We start from the raw sequence: 18374 nt of genomic DNA on the forward strand, positions 1-18374 counted from the left end.
ACTTATTTAAATTTTGAAAAAAAAATTAAGAACATGCATTAATATTGACTTATACCACTATAGGTTGAACATACACTTAAACTCATATACTAATTGAAATTAGTCCATTGAAAATCTAAATTAAAACACTAATTTATTGGACAATTGACAAATAAAAATTAATTATATATAATTAAAATTAATTACACATATTAACTTCCATTTGTTTGCATAAAAAAAACTGTGATTTATCAGTCACAAAGACTTTTATATTACTTAAATTAAAGTTGGAGTTGGAGTTTTTTATTATAATTTAAACTTTATGTATCATATTGTTACATACATTTAAGTTGATGTACCATAATTGTAATTTACCCTTTCAGCTCCTTTTATGCTATGTGTTTAGCTGCTCCATCCTCATATATATGTGATTTCTTTCTCATTTTCTTACAAAACCAAAAACTTAGAACTTGTAAACTGATATGCTGAAATTCAGAAAATATAGGATTTTACAATGTATGTGTGAGATTGATTGGGGAAGATCACGTTCCTTCCTTTTTATACCTTTTCCTCTTGTCTGCTAGTGATGTCTAATTGATTTTTTGCTACAGTGACACCTGTGTCTATCACTCAGACCCGTACGTATGACGCGTCAGAGCACCCTTTCATGTCAGGCGGCCATTTAATTTCTCTCGGTGTGCATGCTGTTAAAACTGTGAAATGACTGTGCCAGTTATTCTCCCTCACGTCACATCTCCGGACTGGATTATTTCCTGTTGAGTCTGCGCTCATAATCTTTTCGGCCTGCCCCATGTGTCCGGACTAGGACTTGTAGTAGTGGGTCAGACTCTTTAAGACTGGCCAGCTCGACCTCAACCCCAATATAAGAAACCTGGCGGTTATCACAAACCATACATTTTTTCCTTTTTTCCCTCCTCTACTTGAATAATATCTTCTCCATAAAACAAAGCTTCAATCTACAAAGAAATTAGCAAAGGTAAACTAAATAAAAAATAAAAAAAAATCTTTACTTGCACTACATTTCAAATATTTAAATTAATCATTTTATAAAAAAATCAATTTAATTGATTTATTTTTATTAATTTTTTTATTTAAAATGAGAGAAATCCTTTTTTTTATTTTAAAAAATGTATTTTAAAATAAATTGAAATTATACTTAATTTTGTATGAATTTTTTTTAATTGTAAAATGAATAGTTTCAAGTGAAATGGTCAAGGGTTTTAAAATAACAAATTAACCCCAATTAAAATTTGAGGACTTAACCGATTACAATTAAAAATCAATGGCTTTATTTTGACTTTTGAACTAATTTATTTATTCAAATTTAATTTATTAATTTTCAACACTGTTAGTTAGCGCCATTAATTTTAAATATATTTGACTAAAATTAGAAATTGAGTAATTCTCAATCTCGAGCTTGGTCAGTTGGCTGCCATGCCGTGGTTTTAGCCGGTCATGAAGGCCTGTTTGGTCCTGAGGTGGCGGTGACACTAGGTTAACACTAGGTGGCGGTGACACTAGGTTAACACTAGGTAAGCAAGGGAAAATTTTTGTTTGGATGAATAGAAAATTGAGAGAAAAGAAAATATTCAAAAGAAAATAAGGTTTACAATTCATTCCCATACGTGTAATATGCCTTTAATGCAATTGAAATTAGATTTAATTTATTATAATTTTTTATTTAGTTTGACTTTTTTAAAATTTCTAATTAAAAAAAATGAATCCACCCATTCCATTTTATCTCTTGGAGATATAATTTATATTTTTTAAGTTATATAGTAAGTATTTTTTTTATTACAATTTAGAAAGAAACTTACTTTAATTAATGACAACGTTTTGGTAACTTGACCCAAATTTCTCTTCGCGGTCTTTTCCTCTTCCTTAAACCTAATTTCTTTTTTTTCCATCCCATGGAAGATGATATGCGACTATCGAGAAAGAAAAAAATGTTGTTATATCTATTAAGAAATCTAGAGATATTCCGATCGTCACTTATGATTTCTATATGGTGGAATGTTTCTCACATAAAATCCAATCAATTTTTAGAATATACAGACATATTTGGCAGATTTATGGCGTCAATTCTCGAACAATTATTGCATTGAAAGATTTGGTTTATAGTTACAAGCCGAACATTTTATTTTTGATGGAAACAAAAGCTTTTAGTTCTCGTATAAAATTTTTTCGTAATTTTTTATATTTTGATGGTTGTTTCTCATTTAATAGACAATGATTGGGAGGAAACCTTTCATTAATATGGAAGAGTCATGGATCTGTTTCTGTGATTGGCTTTTCTTCAAATTTTATTGATTTGGTTATTTCGGAAGGTAATGTTCAATGAAAGTTTACTAGTTATTATGGGTTTCTGGAATCGTAACGACGACGTCAGTCTTGAAACCTTATTCGAGTTTTATTTCGTAGAAGTTCTCTTCCGTGGTTTTATTCGGCAGACGTTAAGGATTTATGCTCGAGAGATGAAAAAGAATGAGGAGTATCTTTACGAAATTATCTTATGCAAGGGTTTAGATAGACACTTGATGAACATCTTTGCTAAATTATCTTATACAATGATTTAATTTTGAATAATTGTAAATTTTATAGAACTGATATTTCTGTTAGATGGATTCGTCGTAATACTACTCTAATTGCTCATACTTTGACTAGAGAATCTATCACGTATAATTGTTTCTCTGTTTCAGATGATATTCCTCTTTGTTTGATAGAATTTTATTAATACAATCAGTAGTTTTGCTTTCAAAAAAAAAAAGAAACTTACTTTCTAAATGAATTAATTTATATTATAAACATATTTATACTAAATTCAATTTCTTAAAATATTTTTTAAAAAATAGTATTCGATCGATTCGATTCGGTTCGAAAACTAAAATTTTAGTATTTATAAAAATCGAATTGAATTGATTTTGATCAGAAATCAAATCGAATCGAATCGATTTGATTCAGTTCTATTCGATTCGGTTTGATCAGTTTGAATTTTTAATAATTTTTTTTATTTTTTATACTTTATTTTTAGCATTTTAAAATTTAATTGAAATATTTTAACTTTAATATATTTTTAATATATTATTATCACTAATCAGTTCGATTCAGTTTGATTTTTTTATTAAAATCAAATTGAACGAAATAATAAAAAATTTTAAAATTAAAAACTGAACCGAATCGAAATGAATAAAAAATTAAATTAAAATTTTAAATTAATTTGATTTGATAATTTTTTCAATTTAAACATAATATGAACTACAAATAAGGGATAAATGGAAATGATTTCATCTCTAATGCCCTTTCTACTTGGAAAATGTCATTAAGCTAAAAGCAATAAGCAAATCTTTGTTAAACTAATAATAGAAGTGAAGACAATAGAATAGATTTAAAGGTAATCTTATGTTATCCAGCTCAGAAGAAATAGATAGTTCGTAGTCAACAAATTGGAGACATCTAAGAAATAAAATAATGAGGAAGAAAGAAGAGGAGAAAAATGAAAAGGAACAAAAGGGTTCCATACCCAACAAAGGCAAGTCAAACTTCAAAGGGGAAATAAACAAAGACATTGGTAGCTCAGTTTCTTAACTGCTTACAAATGGTTTCACATAACATCAATACTTGAAACAAACAAAAACATTTAATAAAAAAAGTAAAAGAAATAAAGAAAAATTACTATTCAACCAGTAACCCACTACATCCATCTTCGTTTTTGGGGATCAGTAAGGACAGGCTGGAAGGATCCAAAACCTCTATAACCCCACTTCCATTATTATTTGGAGAGCTACAAGATCAACCCACTAGTATTTCTCTCTCTTTATGCTCTCTACACTACAAATTTTGCACAAAAAACAAACCATTAACATACAATTCTTCTTTTTTCTTCTCAAGGGGAGAGAAAAGAAAAAAGAAATTCAAGTAAATAAATAAAGGTTGTAAAAAGCAGGAAAAGGAAGCAGCCTTGTTCTTCTCTTTCTTTTTCTTTTTGTGGTTTGTATAATGTATGTATATTTTTTCAATTGGTTTCCCCTTTTCTTGTGGCCACTGCTAAGCATCTTTTCTCCACTATTCCTGTGATTTTGTCTCCTCATCTCTCTCCAATTCTTTCCTTGTTGGAATAGAAATTCCCCTGTTGTTATTCTTGCTTTGGCTTCGTTCTTCTTCTTCTTCTTCTATCTCTTACTGTTCTTCACCTATGGTTTGCTTCTTATTTGCTGCCTATCTTCTTTTCTAACCATTTGGGCCTATGATCAGTAAAGTCTAAGTTCATTTTTCTTTTGTTGGGCGGGGAGGGTTTCTTTTTGTTTCCTTTGATTTTTAATTTAAAATTTCTCCCTTTACAACCTGGAATTTTGCTGCAATATCATTTTCTTGGGAATTTACAGTGCTAATCATTTCTGGGTTGCGTTGATCATACTGTAGAATTCAGTTTTTTTTTCTCAGTTACCTCTCAAGACTGGGAAAATTTCTTCATATCCTTGAATTCAGTTTATCTCTTGTTTCTTGTCTGTCATATTCTTTAACAGGACCTGCTTCTTCTTGATTCTCGTTTCCAGCAAATTTCCTGTGGACATTTTTCTTCTTCTGTCTCAAGTTGTTGAATTTGCTGTTCCATGTTAATATTGTTATTAACAATTTTAAAATTCACTTCAAATAGTCTAAATTCCTTTACTTTTCTGTGATTTCTTGTTCCTTCTTCAGTTTTCTTGATTTTATAGTGATTTCTTGAATTATTTTTTTCCTTGGCTTTTTGTTTCAATGGGAATCTGTCATGGAAAACCTACTGAGTCCCATCAACACGAATCCAACAACGCTACACTCTCCTTTGAAACCGACTCAGAGCCCCCAAATTCCCACACCAGCAAAACCTCTAACCCTTTCTACAGTCCAAGTCCCTTGAGAAGCCTCTTCAAGAACTCACCGGGAATATCAAGTGTAAGTTCCACTCCTTTGCGCATTTTCAAGAGGCCCTTTCCACCTCCTTCTCCTGCAAAGCACATTCGTGCATTGCTTGCTCGAAGGCATGGCTCTGTTAAGCCCAATGAGGCCCCTATCCCTGAGGATAATGATAGTGATATTGCTCTAGACAAGAATTTTGGGTTCTCCAAGCAGTTTGCGAGCCATTATGTGCTTTTTGAGGAGGTGGGGCGTGGCCATTTTGGTTACACTTGCTCTGCCAAGGCCAAGAAAGGCAGCATGAAAGGCCAGGATGTGGCTGTCAAACTTATTCCTAAGTCTAAGGTTCAGTTCTCAACTTCTTATTCCCTGTGATCTTTTTAAAGCAAGTACTTTTTTTGCAAAAGAAATATTGGATTCTGCTTTTATTGATTAATTGGAAATTTTGGAGTCTTGAATGATTTATATTTTTTAACATATCCAGAGATTTAGGTAACATAAAAGGTTTCCTTTGTTTCTGCTAAGATGCCTGTTTCAGTTAATCGCCTTTAGGTTTGATCTGGAAGGCTTACACTGTTATTTATCTCAGAAGTCCTTAATTTTCCAACAATACATTTAACCATTTACAACTTGTATGTCTTCGTGATTGATTGACTTTCTTTAACATGAAAGGCAATAATGTATTGTTGGATGATTGGTTTCATGTGAATACAATTGTCTGAAGTCAACATATGATGAACGGGAATCCATGCTCTCAGTTAGTCATATGTCTATGATTTGTTTTCAGCTTAGCTTGTATATAAATGACTTGGGAAAACAAAAACTGTTTGTTTTGTTCTCATGGAAATGAATAATTTTTTGCAGATGACCACTTCAATTGCTATTGAGGATGTAAGGCGAGAAGTGCAAATATTACGAGCTCTAAATGGACATAAGAACCTGGTACAGTTCTATGATGCCTATGAAGACGATGATAATGTCTATGTTGTGATGGAGTAAGTTTTGCCTCAATTTCTTTTCCCTTAAAAGGAATCTTCTTGTGTTATTCTTGCATTGATATTACAATCAATATGTTAACTTTCAAGTTATGATGTAGTCTTGGATTAAATTCGTTCATTTGCTATGTATATTCACAGTAAGATGCATGTGATTACCAGTTGAATCTTTGTATATATGCATATGACATGTCAAATACTCAAGCTGACTCAGTTATGAGTTTTTGTCAAAATTATTTTTGAGGGAAAATCTACTTAACATAGCTTGGTCAATGATACTACTATCAGTATATAATTTTTGTGGAAGAGAACAAGCCACCCAAATGGTTTATGATTGGTCAAATTATAGATTCTACAGGCTTATAATATTCATAGGAACAATTTCTTTTTAGGGGAACCTGCAAAGGTCTTTGGATTACCTGGTTGTTTTACTGTCTGTGCATGTTCGGTATGATGCAATTGAACATAGCATAATGAAAAGAAATGTATCTTAGTTCATTTCTATTGAATTTTTGTTTGATTACATTCATTTCTTTCCTAAGATGCACTTCTTCAATTCTTTTGGCATCTGTTATCTTTTGAAGTTGTAAAGTACATCAACTAGTTTGATGGGTTTTTAAATTGACCATAGCATGATTTAGAAGATAAAATTTGGAGCTTATCAACTATCTGGTTTATAATTTTTTAGGTTGTGCAAAGGTGGTGAACTATTGGATAGGATACTAGCAAGGTAATTTGCTTGAAATACATTTTTCTTTATTTTATACCTTCTGCTTGTTCTCTGATGTTCTAACTTGCTGTCTTTAACTCATGTTCCAGGGGTGGAAAATACTCCGAAGATGATGCAAAGACTGTTATGGTTCAGATATTAAGTGCAGTTGCCTACTGTCATCTCCAAGGCGTGGTTCACCGTGATTTGAAGCCAGAGGTAATTAGTTCATAGAAATAATTGTTTTTGTATGGTACCTTAACTAAGAAATTAAGCTTTTAATCATTTTTTTCTCCTCGGATTTTGCATGAAAATGATGATACATGGAATTTATTGGCTATCAGCATGGAAAATAATTTACAAATTCAAAATGTATTACAGATGTAGAAAGGTAGGAAAATCTTATGATGACATATTCTAGTAGAATAATTCATAATAAATAGTTTGGGTGGGAAGTGAAGAATTACATCGTTTTTCACTATAAATTTGACAACTTTGAATGCAATTGGTAAAATATCCCATTGTATTGGATCTTTAGTGATCCTATTACATTATGTACCCCTGAGAGGTTTTGACTTTTGACATTGATGTCTTGTGTCCTGGACCTCACACAACTTTCCTGCTGAAGTCAGAATTTTTTTTCCCTTAGTGTAGCTACGCCTGTCCTCGATGCCACTTGTCTTCCTCCTTCCTCTTAGTATATAGCTTAGCTACTTTCTCAATTCTATATATGAAAAAGGTTTCCATACGTTCCCGTAATTTAAACTCATGACATCTAGGCCACAATAGAGCAAGCTTACTATTACCTCAGGATTACCCCTTTTTTCACTTTTCTGAATCAAGAACTAGATGCATTAATCACTTCACCAATATAGCTCGTGTACTTAAACTAATGATAGTATATCAAAAGTTCTCAACTATTATTCCACCAAATTGCTTTTTCTCTTGCACGGGCACATTCCTATTTCTTCTAATGGTTATGTCATGTGTGCTGTGTTTTGCATCAGAATTTTTTGTTCACTACTAAGGATGAGAATTGCACATTGAAGGCCATTGATTTTGGGCTCTCTGACTATGTAAAGCCAGGTAAGAAATGCTACTTTGAGCCCTTCCCCTACCTCTGGCCCTTCCTTCTCTTGCTCACCTTTTTGGTTGCAAAGTGAATTGGAGCTTAATTGTTAGATTCTTTTTGCAGATGAAAGGTTGAATGATATTGTAGGAAGTGCATATTATGTAGCTCCTGAAGTTCTCCATCGATCATATGGGACTGAAGCAGACATGTGGAGCGTTGGTGTAATCGCTTATATTCTACTATGTGGCAGTAGACCCTTTTGGGCACGAACAGAATCTGGCATCTTTCGAGCTGTCCTCAAAGCGGATCCAATTTTTGATGATGCTCCTTGGACTTCTTTATCCCCTGAAGCAATAGATTTTGTGAAGAGGTTGTTAAACAAGGATTATCGTAAGAGACCGACTGCTGCTCAGGCCCTAAGTAAGTGCAGAAATCAAATTTTTGTTTCAAGTCCTGATTTAATCACCAATTACATGATTAAATAGAATATAAATTTCAACAATATTTAAAAATTCTAATGTTGCGTGAATTTTTGTGTTAGGTCATCCATGGTTAGCCGATCATCATGACATGAAAATCCCATTGGATATGATAGTTTACAAGCTTGTAAAAGCTTATATCAGCTCGTCTTCTCTAAGGAAGTCTGCGCTGGGGGTAAGTTGTCTATTATAGTGAACAAATAATTCAAAGAAGACTTGTAGTGACTGATTATCAAAAATGGACTTGCTCATACTGAAAATACTAAAATTATTCATGACATTAAAAGAGTTATATGCATGCATAGGCTATTAATGGTCTGGGCTCTCGAGGTAATCCAGATGCATCCATTTCCGGTCGTGATAGGTTTGTACTATTGTACAGATACCCATAAAGCAATGACTAAAATCAAGTGAAGTTTGTTAACGTTATAAATTATTAGTTCATTTAATGCTAACCTTCGGAGTAGAGAAGCGCTGTTGTGTGTTGCATTAATTTCCTTGATGTAAAACTCTGATCTTCAAAACAATGACTATGCTAACTATGATTACCATGACAGGCGCTGGCGAAGACATTGACTGTAAACCAGCTAGCTTACCTCCGAGAACAATTCATGCTGCTAGGGCCGAGCAAAAATGGGTTCATTTCTATGTCAAATTTTAAGACGGTGCACTCTCTTTCTCTCCATCTTTTGGGCTTTGCCACTCGGCAGATGTATTTTAGGCATTGTCTCATGTCATTCTGAATAATGTTGGAATTAACAGGCAGTAATAAGGAATTCCACAGATGCAGTGAAGGATTCAAGGGTTCTTGATTATGTTAGCATGGTAGTGCTTCAAAAATACTATTTGTTAATTTAAATATTTATGGCTCAACTTTTTGAACCTTTCTATGGTCTAACAGTCTATTATTGTCCATTTTCAGGTTAGTTCACTTCAATATAAAAAATTGGATTTTGAAGAATTTTGTGCAGCTGCCATTAGTGTTCATCAACTAGAAGGAATGGATTGTTGGGAGCAACATGCAAGGCTTGCCTATGAGATGTTTGAGAAAAATGGCAACAGACCTATTATGATAGAGGAACTTGCCTCAGTATGCTCTGTCTCTCCTCTTTCTTTTCTTTTGGTGTAGTTCTTTGTCTCTAAAATTTGTTCTTTTACATCACTTTGTACCTTAAATTTCTATCAACATGGGCAAATGATTAACGGGAAGTAGTGAATTGTCTATACATATTGGTGCAAGTCATCACCAGAAGAACGAGAAATGGCTGAGGATGGAAATAATTATTAAATCTAAATTGCCCCAGTTTTGACTGTCATCTGATAGGAATTGTTTGATTTAGATAGTTGAGTTGCAAGTCATCCTTGTAAAATAAGGTTGATCAGTAAAGGACTTTGGCTTAAAGTTTCTGATCATGCACACTCTTACATCTTCCAAACATACAGCACTGCTAGTGATCCATGATTGAACAGCCAAAAATGAATGTCATCTTCAGTTTCTATACAGTTTCTATACAAGTTCCAAAGATTATTATTATTATTATTATTTTTCGTCTGCATTACAGGAGCTTGGTCTTAGCCCATCCGTACCGGTTCATGTAGTTCTCCAAGACTGGATAAGACGTGAAGATGGCAAGCTAAGTTTCTTGGGGTTTGTCAGGCTTCTTCACGGGGTTTCTTCCCGCACATTTCAGAAAGGTTGAAATACCACCTATACAGAACATTTTATTTTTTCCATTGCCTTGGAGCTCCTTGACCTGAAAAATTGCAAAGGGGCTGCAATGGCATGCCCAGTTTTACCCAAAACAAGCCTGTGTTATGTTGACAACTATTGAGGGTTTCTGCAAGTTAAAAGCATTAGCAGTTGTGGCATGCCTTTGCAAAATGGAATCATTTTTGACATGGTCTCATGTCAAGTATGTTTTTCCTCCATTTTGTCCTTACATATATAAGGTTTTCGTTTTTCCTTTTGGTATGGTGGTTGTCACTGGGATTGGAATATTGTACAGAGGAGAGCAGATCAAAATGTGTTTTTAGATTTAGCAAAGGAGAACTGAATGGAGTCTTTTTCTGGGTTTTGGTTTATCCCTCGTGTATCCAGTCGCACTACTTTTTAGTAAGTTTTGGTCTGTTCTGCATACTTGAAATTATCAATTAATCTATATTCTGAATTTCTTGTGATTCAATTCTTGTTTTCATGTTCTGCACTCATTTACAGTAGGAATTTTTTTTTTTTTTTTGAATTCTATTTATAGGAAAGGGCATATATCACTCTCTTTCGCTTAAGATTATATGATTACACGCCTGACATTTTGTACATGACAATTCTGTTACGATTTTCTCAACTTATTGAGAATTGAACTTTCAACAAGTCATCGATGAGCTTTTTTTTTTTTTTTTTTATCTATACCAATTAAATTACAAACAAATATATATAACAATCTTTTGAGAAAATTATCTAAAATTCTAAATTTTATTAAAAAAATTTTTTGATACGGTCTGAATTATTTAAAAATATAATTAAAATGATTTTTTAATATTAATACAAGATTACTATTTGAGATTGTGATATCTTGATTTTATTTTTAAATAATTTAGATAATAAAATATTTTTAAAATTCATGATACAATAAACTTTTTTGGTAAAATTCAGGCCTAAATTATTTACCATTTAAAATTTGAAATCATGTTCATTTCTTATGAAACACAAACAGGAGAGAAAAGACCCATGACTATGAGACAAAAGCAACCGCGATCTAGGCCAATTAGAAAAGTGAAAAACAATTGCACGTACCAAAACAGTTAGTCACACGTGCAAAGCCCCCCTTGTGTATAAGATTGCTGACTGAAATCAGCAATGAGAAGATAAAAGCAGCAGTCACAGACTCAAAGAGAGGCAGATTCTATCGCTGGAATATTCCATTTTCTTCTCAGGTCAGACTTATTTTTCCCTGATTTTCTCGGAAGTTATCCAAATGAAGTAGTGAACGTCTTTAATTTTCATTTATGCTTGATTTATTTTTGGAAGCAATCTAGCTGTGCTAAAAACGTTTTATGCTTTTGGATAATTAATCGAGTATTATTGTGATTCTATTTTCTCGGGAAACAATCATGACATTGGCAGTTTTCTGGATTTTTTTCTTGTTGATCATTAATAGTAGCTTAAAAAATGAATTATTTTTTGACATTTCGCAGGTGAAAAAACGCTTGGAATTTGAAAAAAAAAAGAGTAAAAGAATAAAGCCTTTGATTGAGAATTGTGATGCCGTCCCGTGTCCGGGAGAATCTGTTCATCGGAAACATCAGTGACGCGGCGGAGATTCTCCAAAATGGTAGCGCTGAAATCACGCATGTTCTCTCAGTGTTGAGCTCTCCATCCATCTCCTTTTTCACGGAATGGCGCAGTAGTCTTACCATTCCTGCTAAGGAGATTAAGAAGGTATATGCTGGTGATTTAGAGAATGATTTAGGTGATGGGTCAAAGAGAGCTCTGTCGCCTGATAAGCTTTTGTACTCGTTGGAGTATGCTGGCAAGGATTTGAAGCTAGTAAGGATGGCTGTGCCCATTAGAGATATGGAGAGCGAGGATTTGTTAGATTACTTGGATGCTTGTTTGGATTTCATTGATCAGAGTAGAAAAGAGGGTTCTGTTTTGGTGCATTGCTTTGCTGGTGTGTCGAGAAGGTATAACATGAATGTGTGTGGAGCTTTTGTTCAACTGAATAACATAGAATGCTTTTAATGGGGTTATTTTGTGATTAGGTTAATTTTTAGATTGCAATTTTTGTGATTTTCTCTAGTAAAAGCTAATATGTATGATCACTGATGTGAAGTGATTCCTCAAATAGAGTTTCTGTCGAGTTGTTGTGACAGTACTACTGATTCTTTCGGTATTGATCAGTAGAACCAAAGTGGAGAGAACCTAGAATATCTAATTGTCATGCTAACAGTAAACATATTTTTAGTGTTCCTGTATGCTACTTAGTGTATAGGCACAATAACTACTGCAATATAAGAGAACAAACCCTAATAGAAGTAAGAAACAGTTCATTAGACAATTTGTAAATAAATTCCCTAATTGCAAAGTTTAGGTTAAAAAGTAAGTCAAATCATTGTGTTGTTGTCCCCTATCAAAATCTTAAGAATGCACAGGTTAGCTATCTAAGTGTGTATGAAGTGAAACATTTGATGAGTTTGCTTATATCCAATTCACCTCCTCTGTTATTTATTTATTTATTTTATTTTTTGCTTTTTGAAGTTCTTTTTAGAGAACCTTCTATTCAAACACTTGTAGAGCTACTTGTTCGTTTTGCAACAAAAGAAAATCAGGGAAATGAAGTTGATGACTGAGATTTGGTTTTATTTAGAGCAAGAATTTCGGTCTAAGTGCTTGATTCTTTCCTATTACATCCCAATGAGTCTCCATATATACCAACAAAAGTGTTGATTTTCTTTCTCAAAGAGTATTGGCAGTTTAGAGGAAGAAGATCTTTTACCTGGCTATTTGAGTTTTCATGTACAAATATATTTCATATTATTTTCTTTTTGAAGAACAATGTAAATCATTTTTTTCTATGATCTTTAACTACATTAAACTAGGGAAAGAAGTAAACTTTTCCAGTTTCATGACTTGTCAAGTCCTAAGCGTTCACTCCCTTCTTTGCATGTGTTTGTTGCAGTGCTGCTATCATTACAGCATATTTGATGAGAACCGAACAACTATCCCAAGAAGGTTTGAACAATTCCATTTTATTGCATTTTGGGTCCGCAAGTTGGTATATTCCCATGGCTTTTGTTATTTCTACCCTGAAAACTATTGGCTTGCTTCTCTGATAAAAATGACATATTCAACACCTTATTTCTCCCTTTCTATTTTCTCTTTCCATTTCTGCAGATGCTCTTGAATCCCTAAAGGAAAGCTGTGAGTTTGTTTGCCCCAACGATGGCTTTCTAGACCAGGTGATGCAAGACATTCTAATGCATCTATGTTATTTGAAGGCAGCTTGGCAATTCTTAGGATTACTTTCATGCATCTTTAAACTATCATCAAGTTATTAATTATTTTTTTCCTTTTTGCAGTTAAAAATGTTTGAGGAAATGGGCTTCAAGGTTGATCATGCAAGTCCAATATACAAGCGATTTCGTCTGAAAGTATTGGGTATGTGTTCTTTTCTTTCCCCCAAACCCTCCTCCCCCCTCCCCCCACACACGCACTCAACAAACACTTCCCCTTCCTCTGTGTTGCTGGCCCACATGCAAAATGTGTCGATGATATGAAAACGTACATAGAGGGAACACATATCCACAAATAATGAATGAAATTGCTTTTGAGACATTCAGTCCAAGTCTAGCAACAAGACTCATACACTATGTTGCTCTTAAAACTTGGTCTGGTACACATGAGCTTAGCATACATAACTGATGTATTTGATGCTTTGCCTACTTGTAAATTATGGTAGTTCTCATTCCTTAATTTCTTATGACAATGAGCATTGTAGTGAATTTAAAGCTTTGTACTTTTCTTTTATGTTCATTACTTAACACTTATCTTGTTAATTTCAACTTCCATGACTACAAAATATTGATTTACAATTTATCAGTGATGATCAATGTATTAGTATCACTTCTAATAAGGATTATGCAAGCCATACTCTTAGGTGATTCTTATAACCGTGGGGAGAAGATAGACAGTTCTAAATTTGGGGCTGATCCTGGTGTGCTTACTGGTGTTTCCTCTGAGATTTCACCGTCTTCAAATCGTGAAAACAAGCGTACAACTGCATACCGCTGCAAGAAATGCCGGAGAGTTGTTGCATTGCAGGAGAATGTGGTGGATCACATTCCAGGAGAGGGCGAGACATCTTTTGCATGGAACAAGAGGAGAAGTGGCAATCCCTTCAATAAGTCTGATGAGCCTGAATGTTCATCTATTTTTGTTGAGCCTTTACGGTGGATGTCCGCAGGTATACAAACTTGTTTTTAAACAATGTGGATGCCTTTGGACTGCTATTTTCATTTACTGCAAGATATTAGACTGCAGAACAAGCTGTAACTTTATTGGTTAGTTTCGACTTATTAGTGTTTTAGGTGTTAGAAATTCCTTGTTCCTTTCATTTGGTCTTCTTAATAAACAGTGTAGAGATAAGCTTATAACTTCTTCACTGGTTCAATTGAGGTCTTTGCACTATTGTAATCAATTTCCTTTGACCTATTAAATGGTTCCATTTTTCTTATTAGAAATTCCTTGTCCCTTTCATTTGGTTTTCTTAATAAACAGTGTACAGATAAGCTTATAACTTCTTCACTGGTTCAATTGAGGTCTCTGCACTATTGTAATCAATTTCCTTTGACCTATTAAATGGTTCCATTTTTCTTATCAAACATCTACAGTTCGGAATTAGGAACCTATTTGGATTAGAGAATATATTTTTCAAATGTGGAAGTTGTTCTGCTCCGAACTATTTTATGTTTTTACTTGTTCTGTACATGTTCTAATGTTCTTCCTCCTTTTGCAACATGCCCTATGCATTCTAGGACAATCTTCAACTTTTCATTTGGAAAACTGTCTTTATCAAATGTAAATTTCAAAAGCCTTGTGTCATGAAGCAGTACTGACCAAATAGAATATGATAGCCTTTTTTGGAAATACACGCAATGTTGGATAAAATTGGAGAATTTGAATTATGAGCTTTGATAACCAACTTGGGCACTTAAAGCCAAAATGAAATACTTTTGTTCTATTGATTTTAAGGACATTGTTTACATCCAAGACAAGGGATTAGAAGAGAAACAGTTGGCATTACTCAAAAGCATATTGGCCATGCAGTTTACTGTCATTTGTTCTGTGACTATGAATCATGGATGTAACTTGATAAGAAAATCTGAAGAACTTGGATGCACTATGATTTTACTAAGGAACAGTTCTTTGTGTAAGGAACTTAACTTTCCAAGTTTCTTTGTTTCTGCAAATGGAATTCCTCTGATTACCAAATCATCTAGAAATAACTATGCTGACTTGTTTTAGGTACTATAATTTGTATGCCTTCAGAAGAATTGATTTAACTTTTGACAATAATTTTTCCTTGTCAACCAGTTGAGGAAGGTGCATTAGAAGGGAAGCTGTTATGTGCTCATTGTGAAGCTCGCTTGGGTTACTTTAATTGGTCTGGTATCCAATGCAGTTGCGGAAGTTGGATTACCCCAGCTTTTCAGCTCCACAAGAGCCGAGTGGACATCAGCTTTGTCTAGCACGCCTCGAGGCAAAAGATGTTGCCAACCTATCAGCTATAGTACACAAATGGTCAGCAAGCTGAATAAAAAGGATACCAAGCGAACAAAGAATATTATGTCCTGGTCATCTGCACTGGGCAATGGAAAATCTTAAAAACTTTCAGAAGCTGAGCTGTAGATTTGTAGCTTGAGGTAAATGTTGTTTTGTATTTTTAGTTTACAATGATTTGATAATACGAAAGGAGCAATTTGCTTGATATATCAAATTAAATGTTGTCTTGAAGGCTGTGCAATTTCTTTTCTGGAACTAAAATGTCTTTTTAAGAGAGATTACGAGGCTGAAAATGGATGGGTGGAAAGGTTAAGCCGTTCAATTTATATTCTTTCTTCATTGTTTGAATGCTCTTGATTTCATTATTAGTCAGGCTCTTAAGGGTTTCTTATTTCTCGTTTCCAAGTCACCACCATCTTTTTATTTTTTTTTTCCTTCATTGGTTTGATGGAACCTGCTGAGCGTTAGGTTTATTAATTATAAACCCAAAACATAATCTAATTCTTTTTTTTTTTCCTAGTGAAACATAATCTAATTGTTGGTTACGTACTTTATTACTATATATTAGTATTATCGTAATTGATGAATGGAAAACATAAGGTATGATAGAAGTTAATGAGATTCTTTTAAGCTAGTGATTTTCAAAATTCAATTTTTCGGTTATAGGTTTTATCAACTCTAAAATAATAGGAGTTTATTAGTGTTGATAAAGAAGCAGGTATGAAGTTGCAATAAGGAAGAAGGAATATGAAGTTGTAATAAGGAAGAAGAAAGTAGTAAAGAGGAAGGCTTTGAGGAGAGAGAAATGAGTTGTGGGAAGCAATATTCAGACATAGTTAAGCATGATAAAGCTTGCGAGGAAGGTGTTTTATGAATTTGGAGCAATGAAAATGATTATTATGAAAGTGATGAGCATGCCGGTGGAAATGGACAGTTGTAGCTTTGTTTGGTGACGAAGTGCTGTTTTTCACTTTGACCATAGAGAGTTGGGCCATCTTTTCCAACAACAAGAGGACTTCGATGGTGACTCTGGAGGTTTTGATAGTTGCTTGCTCCTCCACCGCTTTGCTTCACGACGGGTCGGAATGTTGAGATTTATTGGACACGTGTCATGACCTTGTTATTTTGCTGAATGCTCGGCTTTACTAAGCTATTTACATATAAATAATTAGAAATTATGAAATGTAAAAAAAATAAAATAATATAATTATAAATGATAAAGTAAAAAAATAATATTAATGATGTTGTAAATGTTTTTTCGTGTCACATGAACGTCCCCTTTTTTCATTTGAACGTTAGAACTCTCCTTTTATATAGACGTCAAGTTTTACGTAGTTGGCGGTTACTGCTTATATTTTTATTTTTAGAGTCATGAGAATATTAAAATTAGAAGTCACTGATTTCGGATCTTGATCAGAGGAGCCACTGACCTCAGATTATGTTGTAGTATAATGTGATAGTAAAAAGATATCATCAAAGTGGAGTACTGTTGCCCCAATGTATATTGTATAAAATTGTCAAAAAATGGTTGTGCTTCTAGGTTAGATAAAGGAATATTCACAAAACGTTACATCAAAAGTACTACCTATCGGGGTTTGCATCTAAAATGGATTATCTGGAATACCTGTTGCAAGGACCACTGCATCGGGGTTATATGAGGTGATGACATATAACTATCATGTATCCATATAGTATATTGTAATCCACCATCTTGTGGAACACTAGGTCCTGCGGATGGCTGTCCAATCTCACCAAATGATCGATGACTATGGAATAAAACGGATACTGAAATTATGACATTTGTCGGGACAGTAGTACGTGCATCAATATCAGTTTCTTGACGTGAGCTACGTCTACGCCTATGTCTCCTCGGCGGGTCAACAGGCTCATCAGGGTCATTTAGCATAGACTGCGCCCGAAGTGCTGGCTATGGTGGAGGTATTTCTATTATTCGTTTCTCTTACTTCATGGCATAGATAATGGTTATTTGTCTTTTAATAAGATCTGTGCTCGGATTAGAAATATATTCTTGGTACCATCCACCTGATTATATTATAATAATTAAATATTAATATTTTAAATAAAAATAACATATTAAAATTTATTAAATAATAAAATATTACCACTATACCAATAGCTGCACCACAATGCGATATCTATCGACGAGAAACTCTTTTATACCATTCGAGATATTATGAATGATAATGCAGTGGCCCATCTAATAGTACTGTTTCAATCAATATCTGTCATCTATCTTTTCATATGACAATTCAAATAATCTAATTACTATCAAATGATAATAGATATATATTGTGAAGATCAGCTGGCTGACATGGTGAATTTGGTATTGGTTGTTGCATATCGAATTGGCGTGACAATCTATCTGATTGATGCCATTAAGCAGATCAAGGGGATCACTCTAAATGTCACGTCCTTGCATACAATATAACAGTAATGATGCAAAAAGTTTATTGGAATATAGCTCTCGTACCATTTAAAAAAAAATTTTATTATAAATTTTTAAAAAATATTATAATAATTAAAGTACAATTCCCTATATAACATAAACCGAATCCCAACTATACATGCTCTGTGTAAATTAGCCATAAAAGGTAAAAATATTAAGTTAACCTACTCGGATTCGTGAATAGGTAACCTCACGCGGACCTACAGTGATTTTCAATATTGAATATATTAATAATGATTAATAAAATTTACAATTTAAAAAGATAATTTAATCTACAAAATTTCATTCTACAAATATGATAATTTTTCTATTAAAATTTAATGTCAAATTACAATAATTTAATAATTTGCATTTAACTTTTTAAAACAATTAAATTTTTATTTAAAAAAATATAATAATTTAATCATATAATTTTAATATTTATAACAATTTAATTCCTACCATTTTAATTAACTTTTTTAATTTATATTTGACTAAAAG

At 33.2% G+C, this 18374-nt stretch overlaps 2 protein-coding genes across 3 annotated transcripts; both read left to right on the forward strand.

Moving 5' to 3' along the window:
• The first annotated feature begins 3786 nt into the window (after positions 1-3786).
• LOC110623154 (CDPK-related kinase 1) lies at positions 3787-10331 on the forward strand. Its single transcript, XM_021768073.2, has 11 exons — positions 3787-5238; positions 5758-5888; positions 6577-6618; positions 6708-6816; positions 7605-7683; positions 7793-8089; positions 8211-8323; positions 8706-8813; positions 8911-8973; positions 9071-9238; positions 9711-10331. The coding sequence occupies exons 1-11, from the start codon at positions 4756-4758 to the stop codon at positions 9846-9848; spliced, it is 1731 nt and encodes a 576-aa protein (XP_021623765.1). The 5' UTR covers positions 3787-4755; the 3' UTR covers positions 9849-10331.
• A 591-nt stretch (positions 10332-10922) lies between these two features.
• LOC110623524 (dual specificity protein phosphatase 12) lies at positions 10923-15658 on the forward strand. Of its 2 annotated transcripts, none has more exons than XM_043960411.1 (7): positions 10923-11079; positions 11341-11829; positions 12825-12877; positions 13040-13104; positions 13225-13303; positions 13746-14108; positions 15239-15658. In XM_043960411.1, the coding sequence occupies exons 2-7, from the start codon at positions 11408-11410 to the stop codon at positions 15391-15393; spliced, it is 1137 nt and encodes a 378-aa protein (XP_043816346.1). In that variant the 5' UTR covers positions 10923-11079; positions 11341-11407; the 3' UTR covers positions 15394-15658. The 2 variants fall into 2 exon arrangements, with proteins under 2 accessions (XP_043816346.1, XP_021624197.1); XM_021768505.2 differs by having other exon boundaries at positions 13803-14108.
• Positions 15659-18374: the final 2716 nt, after the last annotated feature.

The sequence above is a fragment of the Manihot esculenta genome, chromosome 9 (genome assembly GCF_001659605.2).
Source record: "Manihot esculenta cultivar AM560-2 chromosome 9, M.esculenta_v8, whole genome shotgun sequence".
Lineage (NCBI taxonomy): Eukaryota > Viridiplantae > Streptophyta > Magnoliopsida > Malpighiales > Euphorbiaceae > Manihot > Manihot esculenta.

Excerpts from the sequence above, each read along its gene's own strand:
- LOC110623524 (XM_043960411.1), top strand. The coding sequence starts at position 11,408 with ATGCCGTCCCGTGTCCGGGAGAATCTGTTCATCGGAAACATCAGTGAC. Across the intron at positions 11,830-12,824 it reads TTTGCTGGTGTGTCGAGAAG|TGCTGCTATCATTACAGCAT; the intron begins GTATAACATGAA and ends TGTTTGTTGCAG. Across the intron at positions 12,878-13,039 it reads CGAACAACTATCCCAAGAAG|ATGCTCTTGAATCCCTAAAG; the intron begins GTTTGAACAATT and ends CCATTTCTGCAG.
- LOC110623154 (XM_021768073.2), top strand. The coding sequence starts at position 4,756 with ATGGGAATCTGTCATGGAAAACCTACTGAGTCCCATCAACACGAATCC. Across the intron at positions 5,239-5,757 it reads AACTTATTCCTAAGTCTAAG|ATGACCACTTCAATTGCTAT; the intron begins GTTCAGTTCTCA and ends AATTTTTTGCAG. Across the intron at positions 8,814-8,910 it reads CTATGTCAAATTTTAAGACG|GCAGTAATAAGGAATTCCAC; the intron begins GTGCACTCTCTT and ends TGGAATTAACAG.